The sequence below is a fragment of the Octopus bimaculoides genome, chromosome 7 (assembly GCF_046866305.1).
Source record: "Octopus bimaculoides isolate indiv1 chromosome 7, ASM4686630v1, whole genome shotgun sequence".
NCBI classification, from domain to species: domain Eukaryota; kingdom Metazoa; phylum Mollusca; class Cephalopoda; order Octopoda; family Octopodidae; genus Octopus; species Octopus bimaculoides.
Window position 1 is genome coordinate 58,534,783 of NC_142934.1, and position 17,856 is coordinate 58,552,638.

Below are 17,856 nucleotides of genomic sequence, written 5' to 3' on the forward strand. Positions count from 1 at the left end.
CAATTTATTCGTGATACAACTTGTTAAATGACAGAAGGCCTATTTGCTTCTATAATACTGTTGCAAAAGCAACAACTAAAACAACAACAGAAGTTGCAGAAGTAACTAGTACAGCAACAACTACAACAACAAAAATTATTGGAGCTATACGCAAAGAAGTCCGAAAATGCAGTAAGTTCGTTTTCACTAGAAGACGTAGCGAACTCCATAAGACATTCCAGTAAAAAACCCACAGGAGGATATAACTTTTGCGGCATATTACAGAATGTACGAGGAGATTTTTAAGGAAGATTGCAAAACATGGTCGGACGAAGAAAAAGTAATGTTATTATTACGTAAATTAAGTCCGTCTGAGCATGAACAATACTGTAATTTCATATTGCCCAAAGAGTCTAGTGAAATTTGTTTTCAGAAAGCAATCAAATTACTGTCTAACACGTTCGGTAATAAAACCTCTCTATTTAACACTCGAGTGAAGTGTTGATACTTAACTAAAAAAGAGAAAGACGACTTTATTACGTATGCAGGAACAGTCAACAGAATGTGTGAAAGATTCAAACTTAAAGAACTTATTCTTGAGATGTTTAAATTACAGCAAATGAAAATACAGAAATACGGACAAAAATTCTTTTGAAACTTGAACATGCGAACCAAGATTTAACCCTGCAGACTGTTGCAGAAGAGTGTCAAAGGATGGTGAACCTGAAACATGAGGTAAGAAAACTTCAAGAAAAGGATTTCGCAAAAATACAGATATATCTACCGAGAAAGTATAACCAAAGAAGATTTCTAGGTCCTAATCTAAGTTACGGATATGATGACCTATATTTCAGAAAAGTTCGTTCTTTTAAAAATCAAAAATGTTACAATTGTCAAAAATTTGGACACAAGAGTTCATACTGCAGAAGAAAAAGGTCAAATGTAAAAGATTCTAAAGTAGAAAGTAAAACCGACTCCCAAATAAGGAAATGTGTACACGTAAAAGTAAGCGAAGTAAATATTAAATTACAACTGGATACTGGAGTGACATTTCAATCATTAACACCGACACGTGGAAGAAAATAGAAAAAACCTATGTTAAGAAAAATAGCGAAAACTGCGTGTGGCGTGACAGGTGACAAACTACACTTTGTAGGTGAAATGTCACATTTCAAGGAAAAACTTCCAAGGCAAAAGTTTTCGTCGTAAAGAATGCAACTAGTCTGTTTGGTACTGACTGGTTAGAGTTATTTGACTTTTGGGATCAATCAATTAGCCGGTAATGTAAAAACTGAGATGGCTGCCCCACCGGTGAAAAACATCTAGCAACTGAATTGAAGAAAAAAATTAATTCAAAACGTTATGTGTTGTGTTATTCAGCAACTGCCAGTGACAGCGCATGATATAAAAATGAAATCCGCAGAGGATAATTACATTACAAGAATGAAAGAAATGTTGAAAAATAAGCAAAATAAAAATACAAATTCGAATACTTTTTCACTGTGACGATGTTTTAATGTACGCGCAAAGAGTGGTAGTACCAACTATACTACAAAAACGAGTATTGCAGGAATTCCACAGTGGACACCCGGGAATGTCGAGAATGAAAGGCTTAATGAGGAGCTATGTATACTGGCCGACAATGGACCAGGACATTGAAAATTGTGAAAAATCATGTAGAGGTTGTGCACTAGCAGCCAAAGCACCACCGGTGAAATACCAATCGTAGGCTAAGGCGAATAGTCTGTGGTTCGGTTATATACGCTGGACCGGTAAACGGCGCATATTATCTAATCGTTGTTGATAGCGGTACAAAGTGGCCAGAGATATGTAGGTGTAATACACCAGCCGCAAAGACAGCAATAAAGTTCCAGTATGAATTATTTGCTCGATACGGTGTTCCAGAAACGTTGGTGTCAGATAATGGAACACATTTACTGGTAGTGAATTCAAAGTTTTCTACAAAATACATGCTATAAAGCATATCTATATCTCGCCCTACCACCCGAGGTCAAATGAGCAGGTTGAAAGGTTCGTTGATACTTTCAAGCGATCGTGAAGAAAATAAAGGAATGACGTAGTTAATGACGAAGCACTAATGAAATACTTCAGGGTATAATGAATAACGCCCAATCTGAATATCAGTCCAGGAAAGTATCTGGCAGAGTTAATATTCACGCGAAAATAAAATCAATCTTCGATAAATTATTGCCTGGAAAAAGTATATTGAAAGGAAATACAGAAAAGACAACAGAACATTTTTGAAGTAGGAAATAAAGTTCATTTTAAAATTTACAAAAATGGTAAAGGAGGCTGGGAGAATGATTTTGTAACTAAAAGATTAGGAAACATGATGTATGTAATTAAATGACAACGTTGGGAACATAAATGACACCTAAACCAATTAAAGACGAAACATACTGAAAAGCGAGAGGAAATACCAATGGAAGTTTGCTATGATATTTTTGAGGTGTCAGCACCGAAAGATATTGAGCCTCTTAGAAGCAGCAGTAGAAAAAGAAAACAGACGGTACACTTAAAAATACTGCCAAAACGAAAAAGATATATAAAAATAGGAGAGATGCTGGAAAAATAAAAAATAAAATAAATTTCACTTCTCACGGAAGTCGAAATCTCAAAGGGGAAGATGTTGTGTTGAGAGTCCCGACGCCCATTTGCGACAAATAGACTGGACCGAACTTCGGAGGGAAGTCTGTGTGTTCGATTTGAGTCCGCTGTGAAGTCGGAAGGTGTCAATTGGCTAGTTCGTTTGAAACATTGAATGTTTTTTCGTGAAGACATTGTTACGTTGCTATTACAGCTGCATCGTTATCTTGTTTACTGTTACTACACTGGTACAGTGTATCTAAACCATCCGTCACAATATCGTGGCAGAACCACGGCATTTAGAGACGGACGAGACAACATTTGTGCAGGTTGTTCAGCATGAAATTGTAGAACCCTCTTTCGAGAACTACGAGAAGCTACTTAATACATCTATATGGTAAGGTAAAAAGACCCCCGCTTCGGTCATGAATGACCATAGAACTGCACATAAAAAGTTACTCTCTGAGGTACAATCCGAGCAAGGTTGTTTTCAGAAGACTAGCAGTCGCCTACTAGCCTGCATACTAGCCTCCCCTCTCCACGCCACCGATGCTATCCAAGGGAAAAGCAAAGGGCGATACAGCTCGGCACCAGTGACGTTGCAAGTCATTTCTACAGCTGAGTGAACTTGAGCAACGTTCAATAAAGTGTCTTGCTCAAGAGCACAACATACATCTCGGTCCGGGAATCAAACTCACTACCTTATGATTGTGAGCCTGACGCAATAACCAGTGAGCCATGCGCCTTCACAACATGTATATGGACCAGCCAAGTAACGGTCAAATTGTGTTGCACCAGTGACATTACACAAACTGTCCACATTTCTGCTGGGATGGCCTAACTCCTATTTCCTCTGATTCATACCTAATCTAATGCATCGTACTTATCTGTATCAAAGGAGGATGGTATTAAACTAGAATACCATTAGGTCAGTCGTCATGAATATGCTTCAAAAAGCAACGACGGACAATACATGTAGAAAACAGTAATTTAAGCCAAAATCTGCGTAATCTGAATGATTAGCCTTATGATAAAATACATTTATTTTTTCTTTTAACAGGCTCAGCATTTAACTCTGTCTTTTCTTCATAAGAAGGTACGGCGGGATTTCAGGGAAATGGGGTTACTATTTCTAGCATACCATTTACAGGGAAAGCGTCTGTTTTTGGTTCCTGCGGTCGATTTATATCAAACTCCTTTTTAACTGATATATTATTTTATGGACATCGGAATGATACAAGGCAAGTCGAAACCCGCTTGGTTTGAACATATCGGTAATATAATAAAATACCGGAAGTCACTGTGTTTGCTTCTTTAAGGATTTTTCCGCCCACTACACATTTAGCAAAAAATGTTGATGAGAAGAGTGACTAAAGTGATAATACAGTCAGCAAGTAAATAAAAATAACATGCATAGGTATACAGATAATGTTGGCACTCCGTCGCTTACGACGTCGAGGGTTCCAGTTGATGCGATCAACGGAACAGCCTGCTCGTGAAATTAACGTACAAGTGGCTGAGCACTCCACAGACACGTGTACCCTTAACGTAGTTCTCGAGGATATTCAGCATGACACAGTGTGACAAGGCTGACCCTTTGAATTACAGGCACAACAGAAACAGGAAGTAAGAGTGAGAGAAAATTGTGGTGAAAGAGTACAGCAGGGTTCGCCACCATCCCCTGCCGGAGCCTCGTAGAGCTTTAGGTGTTTTCGCTCAATAAACACTCACAACGCCCAGTCTGGGAATCGAAACCGCAATCCTATGACCGCGAGTCCGCTGCCCTAACCACTGGGCCATTGCGCCTCCACTTAGGTATACAGAACGGAAACTATAACAGAAAATATTATTGAATAAGATTAGTTCAAGAAGATGGGAGGAAAATAATTTTTAATGAAAGAAATGGTGATAGGACTTCAGTCAGCTCTAAACAGATAAATGATGTTGGTAATTTCGACATGTTAGATAGGAAAATCCATATATTATATAAATGATAGAAAGCTATTCGTTGAGATGTTTAAAATCATAAATTACAAAATACACTTATTAGATTTCACGAGCTAATGCGTATTTCTATAGTTACAAGCCATATTTCCAAAAAATATATCTAGAAGAAAAAGTACAACAGTCATAAAAGAAGTAAATAATCTGTTAAAGAAATGCGAATATAAAATAGTTCAGAAGATAATCGCAGCAGTAGTTGTAGTAGTGTTTGTAAACTTTGCAATAAACTGTACTTAAATGATTAAAATAGCGTGTCCTATTTTCAAAGGAATGAAGCTGTAAAAATCAGAAATAAAGTTACAGAATTATGTTGTTATCTTATTTGCGAAATCAATTAAGTTCTTAATTTGCAAAGTTAAGGAATTAAAATATATCACACCTCAGAAGAGTTGTTCCGAAATTAATTATAAAGGACTGTTTCGTTTCTGTTGTTGCAGAGATTAACAACCATAAATGAAAGCGAACTTTTTTCTCAGTTCGATCATAGACGTGCTATTACAAAGGGCTAAAAAAAGCGGCTACGATAATGCACGCATTTTAAATGACGAAATATCAGCTGAAACGTTGTGTTAACAACAAACAAGATGAGGACAAATATCCGTCAAATGTAAATAATGTATACAAAACCGAGTTCGATTCTAAGCAGTGACCTGAATAATAATAATAATAATAATAATAATAATAATAACATCGAAAAATATCTTAGGAATGAGAACCCAGGTTCGAAATTTCCCCAAGACACCTGATGAAGGCTGGAGGGTATATCAGCCGAAACGTTGTGTTAACAACAAACAAGATGAGGACAAATATCCGTCAAATGTAAATAATGTATACAAAACCGAGTTCGATTCTAAGCAGTGACCTGAATAATAATAATAATAATAATAATAATAATAATAATAATAATAATAATAATAATAATAACATCGAAAAATATCTTAGGAATGAGAACCCAGGTTCGAAATTTCCCCAAGACACCTGATGAAGGCTGGAGGGTATATCAGCCGAAACGTTGTGTTAACAACAAACAAGATGAGGACAAATATCCGTCAAATGTAAATAATGTATACAAAACCGAGTTCGATTCTAAGCAGTGACCTGAATAATAATAATAATAATAATAATAATAATAATAATAATAATAATAATAATAATAATAACATCGAAAAATATCTTAGGAATGAGAACCCAGGTTCGAAATTTCCCCAAGACACCTGATGAAGGCTGGAGGGTATATCAGCCGAAACGTTGTGTTAACAACAAACAAGATGAGGACAAATATCCGTCAAATGTAAATAATGTAAATAACATTATTATCATTATTATTATTATCATTATTATTATTATTATTATTATTATTATTATTATTATTATTATTATTATTATTATTATTATTATTATTATTAAGGCGGCGAGCTAGCAGAAGCGTTTGCACGCCGGGCGAAATGCTTAGCGGCATTTTGTCTGTCTCACGTTCTGAGTACAAATGACGCAGGGGTGGATAAAATGAGTACTAGCTGAGTACTGGAGCTGATGTAATCGACTCATCTCCTCCCCCAAATTTTCCCCAAATGGCGCTGTTACACATCATTTTATAATTCAAAATTTAGTATGCATATATGTGTGTGTGGGTGTGTGTGTATATATATAAATGTGTGTGTGTGTGTCTATCTTTCAATTTAGTCCCCCATTACTGCTTGACTATCGGTGTCAGTTTCTTTACGTCCCCATAACTTAACAGTTCGAGAAAAAAGACCGAAAAGTAAGTACCAGACTTTAAAACAATACGTATTAGGGTTGATTTACTTAACGGAAGATAAAAAATACACACACACACACACACGCACACACACACACACACACACACACACACACACACACACACACACACACACACACACACACACACACACACAGTAGATTCCTGCAGCTTCAGCCTTCTAAATGACCAAATATATTGGCAATCCAAGGTTACATTTGCACTGTTTTTGCAAGATGTTGTCCAGAAAAATCGAACCAAAAGCTACGTCTTTGTGCAGCAACTTTTTCAACTACACATCTTCCGTAATGACTAAGTCGGCCTACAGATTTCATCATGTTATTATTTTTTCTTGATCAGAGCAGCCAATTGTTGGAGTAGCATTGTTACTAATAGACTGGCAATCATCAGTCACCATTGGTCCTTGTCATCTGTCGCAGTAAAGAGTCGTAGTGTTGGGACCTGCCCACACATTAATGTTAATGGACAAAGAGTTTTGTTATCTACTTTTACTTTGATCGTTCCGGTTCCACTGCAGCAAGATATGGTCTTTGCCTTCCAGTATATTGCTTGGCTTGCTGCCGAAAAAGCTGTTTGTCTTGCGCCTCCACATTTCAGTGACTTTTATCATAGCTAACCACAAATTAATCAATCTAAGTTCCTCAGTCTAAGTAAATAATATAATAACAAACCAGCAACTACATGAGAGAGTAAAAAAATAAGCGCCGGCCATCTGCCCTGATTACATAACTGGCTGTTGTCTGTTCGAGAGGGAAGTTAGTGTAACAAACAGGAAGCATCACATGATCTGTAGATATAACGACGCTGTTACTTATTTAGTTACCAAATCGAAACATGTCTGGAATTGTCAGGGAACTGCTAATGATTAGATTCAGTCTCACTACATTTTAATGACTTAAATTAAAATTCTTAATTGTCTCACCTTGCGAACGTTCGCTAAAATTAGTAATTTAGAAGATGATTGCTTTCACCATTAAGCTTATACTTTCACTTAATAACTTGGCTTACTCTGTTGAGTTTGGCACACGTTTTATTTATTCAAATTCTCACAATAACAACTGAAGAAAAATGCTCTAGAAAGAACGGGTAGAACCAAAGAAAATTCAAATGTTTACTCCTGTTAAAGTGGACTTTATTCATTTAGATAATAGCAATTTTTTTAAATTATAAATTGACCTAGATAACGATCGAGTTCATCAGCACAGTAAAGTACCCGGCTATCTCTTATAGTTTTTAATTTCGTGTCAGTATATTTAGCTTCATTCTTTATGATCGATATATTAATACAATTAATATAACGAAATCGAGTCAACTGACTCCATTTTATCTTCAACAAATATTAGTCATGTGATTAGCGAAAATCAAACAATTTATCCATTTTAGCAACTGCATATCATTTTTCAAGACTATTCTTGCTTTTTACAGCATCAGCTGAATACAAATATGAATTAAAACAGAAATTTCTAGAATCGATACGATTTTATGTAGACTTGTATGTATAGTCTGAAGCATTTTTTACTTCCATGAATAGTGATTTTGAATAGAATTTGTAATAGCGTACAATAAAATGGTACAGACTGTTATATTTACATACTTAATAATAAGCTAATATTTAGACCAAGTAAGAAAAAGTTGTTGTTTTCCTTCCAAAAATAAGAATCTCTTTATTACATTTTTATGCATTGGTAATAAATCACAAAATGGGTGGAGTTATTTAATTGCTAATCCGTAATTCCAACAATTGCTAATCCGTAATTTCACCCTATGTCATGTGTGCGTGTCATATAATCATTCATTTAATTATGAAGAAATCGATGACATTTTAAGGCTTGAAGTAAATTTCATTAGATGTAGACGAAAATAGACAATAGTCACATTACAAATATAATAACTAAAATTATTAATGCATAAAGCAAAAGATTTACATCAATATTTTTATTGCTTTTTTATTTGCTAGAAAACGCACAGATGAGAAAATGATGCATAGATGAAAAAGAAAACCAACAACAACAAAAAAGCAACGTCTCTCAGTAGCATTAGAATTATATAGCATATAAAATATCTTGACTAAATAATGTGGTGTATTAAGTCTGGCATTGCACTGATTCTGCTTAATAATTACCCTGTGACTAATATAGGATGCAGCACAAAAGAACCTTCCACTTTTACATAGCAAAGAATGGTGAATCTGAGAGTTTGCTTTGACGCACCATATATATTGATCAATGTTTCCAGGCCTATAGTTTAACAGTATCATGACAGTATCTGTCATTAATTTGTTCTGGTAAAGCAAAATAGATTAAGTTTTTTTAGCTTTTAGCTTTTTATCTATTTTACTTACAATTGCTGAGACCATACTGGAGCAGCACGTTAATATTTTTAAAATGTTTTAGTAATAAACTCCGTAATTTTCACTGGAGTTACATATGTATCTGAACCCAGTTGTGAACTCATGTTATACGGAACTAAACTGGAAATTATATAAGGCATCTTAATCTTACATTCAGTTCTCTTAGGCATTATTTTTACTAAAGATTAAATTTGTTTTTTCATATTGAGATCTGAGGAAGAAAATAAATTTCTCAGTGATGTAGAAAAAACAAACAAAAAAAGACCAAACAAAAACAAAAACCTTAATTTTTGTTGAGAGTCTTTTACGAAAATTCAATTAAGGAAATGTACTTAAAAGAACATTAGAATTCTCTGATCCAATTCCCAAAGGATAAGATATCATGCTAATAATTTAGAAAAGTTTGAAATTTTTGATATGAAAAAATATGAAGGATATTGTTTTACGTGTCTGTTTGAATAGATTTATTGAACTTGTTTGGTTTCACGCCAGTTTGAAGTGCCAGCTACTGACATTTTCTTCTGACACACTTCAAATAATTTTCGTAGGCAATTCTGATATAATTTGCTAAACCTTATTTGGTGAAACGAATTATGCTAGATACGTTATGCAAACAAAATATTTTTTATTTATATTATTTTCTCTGCATGTTTTTTTTTTTTTTTCATTTAGCACTATTACTCCTGACTCAACCTTCATATGAAAATATTTGTCCTGAACTGAGAATTTTACAGTTCTCTGTATCCATTTTGTTTATATTTTCATTCTAGAAATCAAATAGCAATAAAAATTCTCGATGCTTTAAAATTTTGTTATTGGAAAATTATGTTTTAAAATCATTAGAGTTTTCGGTCGAGAGAATTTGAATAAATGACTCAACAAGTAGACAGCTAATTAATTTAATGATGCTTTTCTTGCGGTAATATATAGAATCTTTTCTATATTTTTTTTCTTTCTGTAAACAGTGTTATTGATTATGCAGAGTTGAAACTTACTGGCTATCTATACTCCTATTTTTATTACACTTGCAACGACCTGATCTTTTCAGCTACAACTAGATATGTCCGAATTATTTTTGCATAATTATTGTGTTGCATTGCTTTATTCAGTTTTAATTGGCAAGATCTCGTTGTCAATAAAAACGTACATTATTTTAACCTTGAAGCAAGAATAATTATACTGATTTACCACATTGACACAGGCCATAAATTTGTGGTCTGATCGAATGATTCAGGTCCCGAACATAATTAGTAATTGCTCTATAATCTTCAGCTGGATCAACGGCAAAGTTCAGAAGCGGTACGATCTAATCTCAACAGACAGAGATAAAACCGAACATTTTGATGCGTTTAGTCCGGTGCTTTGTCATTCTTAACATCAGTTGTCTTGATAAAAATTTAAAAATTTGATATAATTCAAGAAAACAGACGCTAAGTTAAATGTTTTTTAATTGGTTAAATTATTGAAATTTAGGTAATTTTGTCTGAGCGAAAGCTTCATAAATAGTCTTCTAGGACTTATGTTAATATTTTATTTTGTATTCTGCAAATCTGACATATACATCATTAGGTAGCTTAACTTTGAAACAGAAAGGTTGTAAATAAATAGTATGAGTCAATCTATTGTTTTTGCCTTTCCACTCCACTTCTCTAAAACGAATTATTTCAGAACATTAATTATTTTAACCAGACACTGTAAGGCAATTTGTTCAGTGCTCTCATGTTTTTCGTACACAACTGTACCGTCATTATCCGGTCTCCATACCGAACAACAAATACTACTACTACTACTATCACCGCCACCAGCAGCAGCAGCAGCAGCAGCAGCAACACCACCACCACCACCACCGCCACCACCACCAAAACCACCACCACTACTACTACTACCACCGCCACCAGCAGCAGAAACACCCACCACTACTACTACTACTACTACCACCGCCACCAGCAGCAGCAACATCCCCACTACTACTACTACTACTACTACTACTACTACTACTACCACTGCCACCAGCAGCAGCAACATCCCCACTACTACTACTACTACTACTACTACTACTACTACTACTACTACTACTACTTTTTGAGAGGTACAAGTCTGCATATTCTGACTGTAGAGTAAAGTAGTTTATGTCGGTTCCAATTCTTGACTAGTACACAATTCGTTAGATCAAACTCACTGCGTTAGCACCTTGAGCAGGTGTCTTCTGCTATAATCTTACGTTGACAAGTTCGTTGTGTGTAGAATTTGGAATTTAAAGGATGGAGTCTGTGCCGAACCCTGTCGTGTATAAACGCGCACATGCATACTCACAATCCTGCAAATGCTTAGCTGTCGTTCACAAGGGTGCGTGACCTGGTAGCTTTCGTTAGTTGTTGTGAGGCCTATGCAGCTGCAAGCAGACTTAGGCACCCACTAATATCTATCTTACCCCCTGATGTAGTGAAACATCGAGAGTGTAAAAGCTGGAGGGAGAAAGAGCTGCACCAGCTGCCGATGAGTAGATCGGATCAGCGTTTCTTGCACGATGATGCAGTGCACTACCCGGTTTAGGATTCGAACTCAGAACTTTGTGATCGAGACGTCAGCATTCTTAACCCTTAGGCCACTCACCTCAACACATACACCCACACACATATGCACGCCGACATATACGTAGTACTGTACACAGCGTATTCAAGTACAGTATATCATTCCATGATTGATGACGACGTTGTTCTAGAGGTGTGGTCGCCCAAAACCACAACCGATATACTCTACACTTTCGTAGCGTTTCCACCCCCCCACCCACAAACAGATACACACACACACACACACACACACACACCCACACACACACACACACACACACACGTGTTTCATATTATACGCTTGGTATATTGCATTTCTGTATAATGTATTTGTGCGGAGTATCTCTGATTCTAATATTTATTTCTAATCTTTGGAATTGGATCTGCAGCATTCATTTGAAAATGAACAATTTGCAGCATGTCTTGTTATATATACATGTGTGCTTGTCTGTGTGTGTGTGTATTGGTATCTTACTTTTTTCTTTTTAACTTTACTATCTTCTTTTTTTTCTTCCTACATCAATTCAAGTACGTGCTTATTGTGATATTTGTATTGTACTCATTAGACCTCACTCTCATCTGTACCCCAATCAATCTATTAAAAGTTGGCTTGTGCTGCGTGTCCAGTGTTTTCCCATATGAAAAACCAAGCACGTGTGGGAGAGCTCACACACACACACACATACAAAAACGTGATTAACTCCCTTATTTTCACCAGAGTTACAGGACTAGCTAAACCTAGTCGTATTGAACTTATAATATAGACCACTAACTGGATGTAAGTCATATAAACCTACACAATATATCCCTAGGTATTATTTTGACTAAAAGCTTCTCATTAAAGAACATGAGATTTTCTAAGATATGTCAACAAAAAAAGAAAACAAAAATTTTGATTGAAAGTCACTTCACTTATACTGTTAAAATCAGTATAAAAACAGTTTTCTAGTTCAAGACGTGTTCCTTATGTTCAGTAACTTAGTAGTTCGACAAAACGATATAAAATAATTAAGTACCACATTGATACAATTACAAGGGTCGGTATGATAGATTAAAGTTTTTGAAGGTAGTTTTCCCATCACGCTCGTAGTCCAAAGACCGAAACCAGCAAAAGAATATAGCGTTAAATCTAGCCTTATATACTTTTTGTGGGATGTTCTGGAGAAAGTAGAAAGGCATATAGCCTTTACTGACTCTTCGAAGAAAGCGAAATCAATGCAGTTGATATTTCTTTTGAACATGAAGTTGATTCATGCATGAAAGTATGGGTAAAGAGGAACCAAAATAAACAACCTAATGTTATGGTGTGGAAAATTCGTTTACTAAAGAGGTGGTAGTAGTAGTAGTAGTAGTAGTAGTAGTAGTAGTAGTAGTAGTAGTAGTAGTAGTAGTAGTAGTAGTAGTAGTAGCAGCAGCAGCAGCAGTGGAACATGAAGGCAGACACAATATGGGTCCGAAAAGCAGAGGCCATTATAGTAGTGGTATAAAAGTTAGTGGAAACAGTACGTCCGTTAGTCTAGTCAAAAGCTATAGTGGTGTTGGCAACTCCATGGGAATTACTAGAGTGGTTTCTCTACGGATGAAGTCTGTATGCGCAGCAATAGTGCCGTCCAAAATATGGTTGCAGCATTCCACTATGGGCTTTACTTGTAAAACTTTGTACAGGATTAGCACTTGTTGGGGGATGAAGTAATGTCTAGGCCTAAAGAGAAGTCTAGTTTTTCGGAAATAAGGTTTAATATTATATATGTGTAAAAGTCGTTAGTAATTGTGAAGCCTGTCACTTGTAGTGATTGTACAGGATTTGACGAGGATGGTGGCGTAAATGCATAAATGCCTGAAATGTGTGCGATTGCATCTCTATACTGCCTACTCAAAGAAACAAGATTCGTACAATCTTATTGAAGAATCTTTTCGACGCTTCTGTTCATGACAGTAATGTAGGTGTGGTTTCAAGCATTTGAGTTTCAATTAGCTGGTGCTTATGTACAGAAGCTTAGGAAGGGCTGAAAGATAGTTTCATCTGTCTAAGAATTAGGATTGTTAGAAATGAAAATGTAAGAAATAGGATTTAGACCAAATTTTGGGCCACATTAGGGTTGATAAAGTATGAAATAAAGAGACACCCTATCATCGAAAAACCAGAGACAGTTGGGTTTCATACGCAGAAAGCACTGTAGAATGCACCAATGTTTTCATTAAAATGCTCGAGGGCGAAAACTCACCAGTGACTGACATGTTTCCAAAGATCGCCATAACTGTTGCTAGCTAGCTAAATAGATAGATAGGTAGATAGATAGATAGATAGATAGATAGATAGATAGATAGATAGATAGATAGATAGATAGTTAGAGAGAGAGAGAGAGAGAGAGAGAGAGGACAGACAGAAGAGAGAGAGAGGACAAACAGAAGAGAGAGAGAGAGAGAGAGAGAGAGAGAGAGAGAGAGAGAGAGAGAGAGATAGAGAGAGAGAAATAGACAGGCAGACATAGAGGGAGAGATTAGATGACAAAAACTGAAAGATTTGGTTAACTATAGGGTGCCACGAATCGAAATGTCTAGAGGTGCCTAGTGAAACCGTTGGGATGAATAGGGAGAGCTCTAGAGGAATTTTACCATGGATGCAGGCAAGGGAAGTGGGGCTGGAGCTTTCTCCACAAGATAACTGTGTCATCGATCAAGAAGTTGAAGGTGGGTGAGTAGAAATCAACGAAATTGTGAGGGTAGAAGTGTTTAAAAGACGAGTTTGTAGTGGTGGGCGTTATTCTTTTCAAGAGTTGTAGACTCGAAAATGCTGTAACACCGCTACGAGTGAAACATTGGTGGCTTTAGATATGTGTGTTTTGATTCTAAATTCATTGATGCTGTTGTGTGTTTTGGTTGAATAGTTGTAAATCTATAAGAAACTGCAAGAGTCTGCTGTTAACGAGAAAGACAACTGTACTAAACAAGCATTCCTTCGGAAACGAAGAAATAATTATTAAACTGATGCATATTTTAACAGCTTGAGTAACAATGTCAAATACTTCAGAGCTGGAGGTTTCAATGCCAAGTTATAGCAATTTAATATTTATGAAATTAGAAATCGAGAATTATTAAACTTGATGAATCAAAACGAGAACAATAAATATCTCATCTCACACATCAGGTATATACATCAAATGAAATATTAACACAAAGCGATCAATTGAAAATAATAATACACAGTATACGGACACAGTATAAGCTGTTCTGTAATACGTTTACAATTGTAGCATGTTTCATATGCATTAAGTCAACATCAAATTTAATATGATGTTACCAGAATCTATTTGTCCGATCAAACAATTATTATTCTATTTTAGAAGTCAACGTCTCCATTAAAATCATCCTGTAGTTTGCAATCGTAATTCATTTCTTTATCTTTAATTTGTTGGTTACTCGTATCAGGCCTTCAAATCATTTCTGTGACATATTTGTGCAACTATATGTAGGGATCCGTGAATTTTTCTAAAGTACATTATTTGTTTTGGCACATAATTTCAGATTAAAACATTTGGTTTGCCTTTTATTCTTTCAGGATCGAGAAATAAGTACCAGATATGTGCTGAGATTGTCATTCCTCTCCTAAAGCGTGGCATTTTGGGGCATCATACAATAAATTAAATCGATCCTATATTTCTGGTACTCATTTTATAGATGCCCCATCAATATATCAATTTATATGTCGAAGATCACTTTACTGTGTAAAGGTATCTAATTTCCACCATCCCTAACAACTTTATTTCTTATAATTTATGGTGCATCTTAACTGTCACACAGAATACTATATAAGCACTGGATCGTTTGACACTAGGCCTAGGATTAATATCTATTCCTGTTCTGTTAGGAAAATATCATGGACTTTATCGACCTAGGCTTTCATCTATGTATAGAAAATGTACAATACACAAGAATCATAGAATTGATACAATAATTCTGAAAAGCAAAAAAGGTTGAGATAAGTTTTAACACATACACTTCTTACATACTATTCTAATTCTATTTTAATGAAATCAGCTTTGGCCGATGAATAAGTATTCGATTATGAAATATAGGAGTAGGCATGGTTATGTGGTTAAGAAGCTGGCTATGCATCACGTGGTTTCGGTTTCAGTCTCACTGCACGGCACTTTGGGCAAATGTCTTCCATTATAGCACCCCGGTCCGACCAATGCATTGCGGATGAATTTGGTAGATGGAAACATATATTTATATATGTGCATGTGCGTGCGTCTTGGAGCCTGTGTTTGTTCCTCAAAACTCTTTGACAACCGATATTGGCTTCTTTTCGTCCGTTTAATTTATCATTTAGACAAAATGTACCGGCCAAATGTCAAATTCGAACGTCAAATTTAAAACGAAGTACTAATAGATAAATTTGTTTGAGTGAAATCTTTCAAGGCGGTGACCCAGCATGGCCGCAGTCCAGTGATTGAAACAAATAAAAGATAAAAGATAAATCGAGTGGGAAATACATCTAAATACAGAATTAAAATTGGTAAGATGATAAAACGATCAAATGGTTTTAATGTTCAAATAAATATCATTGTGACTTTGAATCTAATATTCTCAATATCATTATTAAAAACATCCAAAAGCATACTAACATCTTCCCTGCCATTCGTTTTGCATTCAATTCATAACCCGTTTATCCAATATTAATGTTTACATTGATTATTGAGAAATATATCTTAGACAAATCTTTTCTTAATATTCAACTGATTGTTGGCTTTGTGAACCATAAAATGCAGAAAAAATATTTCCCAAGAAATACAGCAAATTAAAGTGAGAAATATATAAAAAAAAAAAACAAGAGAAGAAAATCCAAAGAAACAATCATGAAGCCAACATTTGCTATAGCTCCTTCATTCAATAAGAAATCTCATTTGTACAACTCAATTATTATAACCAAATCTCTCAAACGTAAACAATTTTTGCTATGATGAAATAATGAAATTAATATGTTTTATTGGATATATAAGGCACGTATGATGTCACTTTACAAGAGGAAAATGCTCTGAGACGTCACATATATGAAAATAAAACATATAATCAACAAATAAAATGTAGATAAAATCTTACAGGTTTTCCAGTCTTTCTAATCCTGTAAAAGCACCATTCGGAATTTCTCTGATGAAGTTATTACCCATAATTAAGTCTCGGAGTTTGCTAAGACCTCGAAATGAATTTTCTTTCAGTTGCATGATTTTATTATTGTATAGGTTTCTGAAAAAGAAAAGTAAATTTTTTCTTAAACAAAATAAGTTCATCCTTTGCATATATCATACTGACGTTTAAAACTTGGGATGTTAGAAGACCTACAAAATCAATTCTGTTGCATAGCATTTGAAATAAACTGTTTCGAAAACAAAGCACAAGTAGGCTCTGAACTTGAATCATGAAACCTGAAAGACACAGGTAAAAATACTTATAAAATAAAGTTCTTACCTATTTCTAATTAAATTTTTATACAATACAGAACAGAGAAAGAATTAAAAAAAAAAACTATTTGTTGGAATTTTAGACATGCGATTAATTTAATCATTGTATCACATATCGAATATCTTAAAATATCACGACATATGCTGCATGACGTATTTTCCTCCCAAAAAGATTTGACATATCAAAGAAACGAATGCATTGAATAGAAATAGTGAAGTTCGTTTGAAAGGGATTACTTTTATAGGTAAATTAGAAAGGGATTCACACCATCCAGAGATCTCGAAGACATCTATGCGCAAAATTGATTTTATTTCATTACTTCTTACCTCTTAATCAAAGCCTCTTTATATCCAGCTGGCGTCATTCACTAATACATATCATGCTCCATCTCAAATTCACAATTACAATACACATACACACACACACACACACACACGCACACACCAACACACGCACACACACACGCACACACACACACACACGCACACACACACACGCACACACACACACACACACACACACACACACGCACACACACATACATATGCTCATTCTATGAAACCGATTGAATATGAAAACGAAAACATTAACTAGCTTTATCGTGATTTGCAATTAAGAATCACAAACCTTTGTGGTAAAGTTACTTTTCATTGAACCAGAATCGTGTATCGATTTTTCTCATGTTAGTAGTAGAGAAACCATTTTATCTGAAGTCATAAAAATATTTCATGCAATCTGCCATGACTAACCCATCAACTCTAAGACTGCTAAATCAGCTTAAAGGGTTTCAATATATTAAAGACTAGCACCTGTGTTAAAATAAGAGAAGTACAAGAAAGTTTTAATTTTCCATTCAGAAAACACAAAAGAACGAATACTAATTTTTTTTCTGTAACAAGGATAGGGTGATGGTTCATTGAGAATATCGCGTAAGAGAGTAATGTAGTATATAGAAAAGAATTTACCACCACTAAAACAATTTGAAATACTTAGCATGTATTTCATTGTTTGAAATTAAGTTGAACCTTTTAAACGTAGTGGCATTCATTATAAACTGTTTGATTCTGTCAAATTCTTAAAAATAGAAAAAAATGTCATCGAAA

General features: G+C 35.0%; 1 protein-coding gene across 6 annotated transcripts in view; it reads right to left on the reverse strand.

Annotated features, from left to right (window-relative positions):
- LOC106873188 (uncharacterized) overlaps nucleotides 1-17,856 on the reverse strand; it is a 713,512-nt gene that overhangs the window by 260,930 nt on the left and 434,726 nt on the right. For all 6 annotated transcript variants that reach the window (XR_016242634.1, XM_089355369.1, XM_089355373.1 and 3 more), the window contains one exon: nucleotides 16,394-16,537. Coding sequence is in view for 5 of the 6 variants with exons in the window: in XM_089355369.1 (XP_089211495.1) it covers nucleotides 16,394-16,537 (144 nt within the window). In the remaining variant the exon portion in view is untranslated. The remainder of the gene's footprint in view (nucleotides 1-16,393; nucleotides 16,538-17,856) is intronic.